The sequence below is a fragment of the Eucyclogobius newberryi genome, unplaced genomic scaffold, assembly GCF_026437365.1.
Source record: "Eucyclogobius newberryi isolate DKJ021-1_F unplaced genomic scaffold, fEucNew1.0.hap1 SCAF_14, whole genome shotgun sequence".
Classification (NCBI taxonomy): domain Eukaryota; kingdom Metazoa; phylum Chordata; class Actinopteri; order Gobiiformes; family Gobiidae; genus Eucyclogobius; species Eucyclogobius newberryi.
This window is the reverse complement of record NW_027315768.1, coordinates 22,239,195-22,242,660: the sequence shown is the minus strand read 5'-3', so window position 1 is coordinate 22,242,660 and position 3,466 is coordinate 22,239,195. Positions and strand designations below refer to the sequence as shown.

General features: G+C 39.2%; 1 protein-coding gene across 1 annotated transcript; it reads left to right on the top strand.

Annotated features, from left to right (window-relative positions):
- Positions 1-626: 626 nt before the first annotated feature.
- LOC140359063 (trace amine-associated receptor 13c-like) lies at positions 627-1,705 on the top strand. Its single transcript, XM_072443938.1, has 2 exons — positions 627-802; positions 886-1,705. The coding sequence occupies exons 1-2, from the start codon at positions 627-629 to the stop codon at positions 1,703-1,705; spliced, it is 996 nt and encodes a 331-aa protein (XP_072300039.1).
- The last annotated feature ends 1,761 nt before the right edge of the window (positions 1,706-3,466 follow it).

Genomic DNA, 3,466 nt, shown 5'->3' with positions numbered 1-3,466 from the left:
CGTTTCGCACAATTCGTGTTCTACAAATAAATGTGTTTGATTGATTGATTGATTGTGTGATGTCAATTCATTAAAGGTGCCATAACATGCTTTTTTTCACGTTTCGTAGTCTATCCTAAGTGTATAATTGATAATAATAAGGGTTGTGCAACATCCTTAACATAATAGTTAAGAAATATCACCCAGACCTTGGACCCCCTCACCAACCCGGAAATGCAAACGGCTTGGTTTGATATTCACCCCCACCCTTGCGAAGAGCGATCTGGCTCCCCCGCCCCGATGATAACGTGTGCCTGTGATTATGACGCGGTCCTGTGAACACCCCCCGTCAGTTTGGAGATTCGAGGAAAGGAGATAGTCTGTAATATAGCTAAACACTGCGGGAATCAATCAAAATACATTCTGGGTACATATATGAAGCACAAATAGCAATGTAAGAAGGTTAAAAGCTCTGAAAAGTCAATTTTGCATGTTATGGGACCTTTAACATGCTCTATAAATTAAAATAAACAGGCCAATCTTGGTGTCCGCCTCCCAACCAATGAGAGAAGAAGGAGGGGTACAGAGGATGTTAAATAGCCTTGGTCACTAAACACCGAACTCCATAATGTTTTCATTATGTTGCGATGGAGTCCACAATAGATGGTTCTGATTTATGTTTTCCACAAATGCTAAATGCTTCTTGCAAAAAGATTATCCGACCTTATTTCACTACTATGCTGGTTTACATTGTAATGTATGTTATTTCTCTGGTGACTACTGCCCTGAACCTGCTGGTTATTATTTCAATTTCCCACTATAAGTAATTACTGTATCTGCTCAATGATATCACAATTTGAATCCAGGCTTTATTGAGAAAGATCTTAATTTGTTTCTCTTCTCCAGGCAGCTCCGTACTACCACCAACCTCCTCCTCCTATCGTTGGCTGTCTCCGACTTCTGTGTGGGACTCATTATGTTCATTCAAATTCTCTTTGTCGATGGATGTTGGCTCTTTGGTGATATATTATGCATTGTGTACCTCTTAATATCAATCAATGTAACTTGTGCTTCAATGGGAACAATAGTTCTTATATCAGTTGACCGTTATATTGCCATTTGTCAGCCTTTACATTACTACACTAAAGTCACTGTGCGTAAAGTGAAGTTTGGCATATGCCTCTGTTGGTTTGTTTCCACATTTTATAGCGTAATTTTGCTGAAAGATAATATGGAAAAACCAGGCAGCTTCAACAGTTGCTCTGGAGAATGTGTGGTTGCAATTAATTACGGTGCCCTCCTGACTGATATCTTCATATCTTTAATTATACCTGTCAGTGCTATTTCTGTTTTGTACATGCAGGTATTTGTTGTAGTTGTGACTCAGGTTCGGACCACACGCTCACAGATCACAGCAGGGAAATCACAAAGAACAGTATTTGCAAATAAATCTGAACTAAAAGCTGCCAGGACTTTAGGGATTGTGATTGTAATGTTCATTATCTGCCTGTGTCCTTTTTATATTGTTATAATTGGCCAGGATTCCATTCTTGATGCTTCATCTGCAGCCATTGTAATCTATTTGTATTATTTCAACTCCTGTTTGAATCCTCTGATATACACGTTTTTCTACCCGTGGTTTAGAAAATGTCTCAAACACATTGTGACACTTCAGATACTGCAGCCTGGTTCTAGTAGGGCAAATATAATGTCTGGTGGGAATTAAAGACAAAATGAATATGTGTAACATTCATTCTTTTGTTTTTATTTTTGTTAATTACAAAATGATTAGTTTATGCTGTGAATACATGTTTGTTTATTTGTTTATTGTGTTTTAGTAGTTATTGTGAATTCAATATTTTGTACATGAGCAATAAGGTGTGCAGCCTTCAGAAATTGGTCGGCATATTGAGGAAGTTTCACTCCCAAAGAAATACTTATAAAAGTGAATAATATAGTATTTCTTCATTCAGCATTTGTCATAATACAACAATAATTGTACAAAAATGATTCAATGTAAAACGTGCAGTTTAACAAGTACAAACTTCAAGACAAAGTAATACTGTAAAATACAGTAAATACCTGACTGTTAATGTGGACAACCATTTTGAATTTAGTTTTATTTTGTGTTTTATTTATAGTTGATGGAAATGTCATGCTGAATTGGTCAACTAAATCCAAATACATTTAGTCAATCTGAAAATATATTTTCAGTTCTATATATGATTATGTTGCATTCCTTCATGGGACATGCTCATAGATTTGTTCCTTGAATATTGTGTTTGTTTATCGGCTAGTTTGTTTAATTAATTGTACTTTAAATCAACCAATTGCACATTTAATTAATTGTGCACTTTTCATTAATTAATTCATGACATATAATTAATTCATGCATAGTTTAAAGACATTTTATGTATTAGTTCAATACATTTAAGCATTTAATTTTGGCACAGAGTCATCCATAAACTACAGGCCCTGTCCAGTTTGGAACTCAAAGCCAAGATCTCTGCCTCCTCTTAGAGCAGGGGTGGACAAATTACGGCTCGCGGGCCCGCAGGGCCTTTCAATCCGGCCCGCCAAGCTTGTCCAAGTAATATTAAAAACAATTTTTTTTTTCCTTTTTTGTCCTCAGGCATCTGTCTGCACGTGTATCCTTAATACATATGACGTGAAATCAATTAAATAATAGATTCAATAGCCTATATTTGACAGAAAAGGTATATTTTATTTGATATTTAATTTTTTTTTTTTCACACCAATGATGGCGGGCCGGCCCTCCGCTACTTGCCTGGATTCAAATATGGCCCTTGGAGGAAAATAATTGCCCACCCCTGTCTAAGAGGGAACTACACAACTGAGTTACATGCAGGTTGCTCTCATAGAACTGAAGCTACATAAAGTAACTATGTTGAGTTCAGATGAACCAGTTGGAAACATTTTGGTAAATATATTTTTTGACCAACTTAATGGGCAGTATCTTGACATTTTATTCTTATGCAATGAACCACAGACACTGAACAAAAATGTAAACGCAACTTGTTTTCGCTTCCATTTTTCATGAGCTGAACTCAAAGATCCATCCATCTTCTTCTGCTTATCCGGAGCCGGGTCACAGAGGCAGCAGTCTAAGCAGGGACTCCCAGACTTCCTACTCCCAAGACACTTTTCCAACTCCTCCGGGGCGATCCCGAGCGTTCCCAGGCCAGCCAAGAGACATAGTCCCTCCAGCGTGTCCTGGGCCTTCCCCGGGGCCTCTTCCCGGTGGGATATGCCCGAAAAACCTCCCCAGGGGGGCGCCCAGGAGGCATCCGGAACAGATGCCCGAGCCACCTCAGCTGGCTCCTCTCGATGTGAAGAGGTCCGGTCCTACTCCGAGCTCCCCCCGTATGGCCGAGCTCCTCACCCTATCTCTAAGGGAGCGCCCAGCCACCCGGCGGAGGAAACTCATTTTGACCGTTTGTATCCGCGATCTTGTTCTTTCGGTCAT

Bases quoted from the DNA above. Each gene is read 5' to 3' on its own strand.
- LOC140359063 (XM_072443938.1), top strand. From the start codon at position 627: ATGGAGTCCACAATAGATGGTTCTGATTTATGTTTTCCACAAATGCTA. The intron at 803-885 runs GTAATTACTGTA...TCTCTTCTCCAG, and splicing joins ATTTCAATTTCCCACTATAA to GCAGCTCCGTACTACCACCA.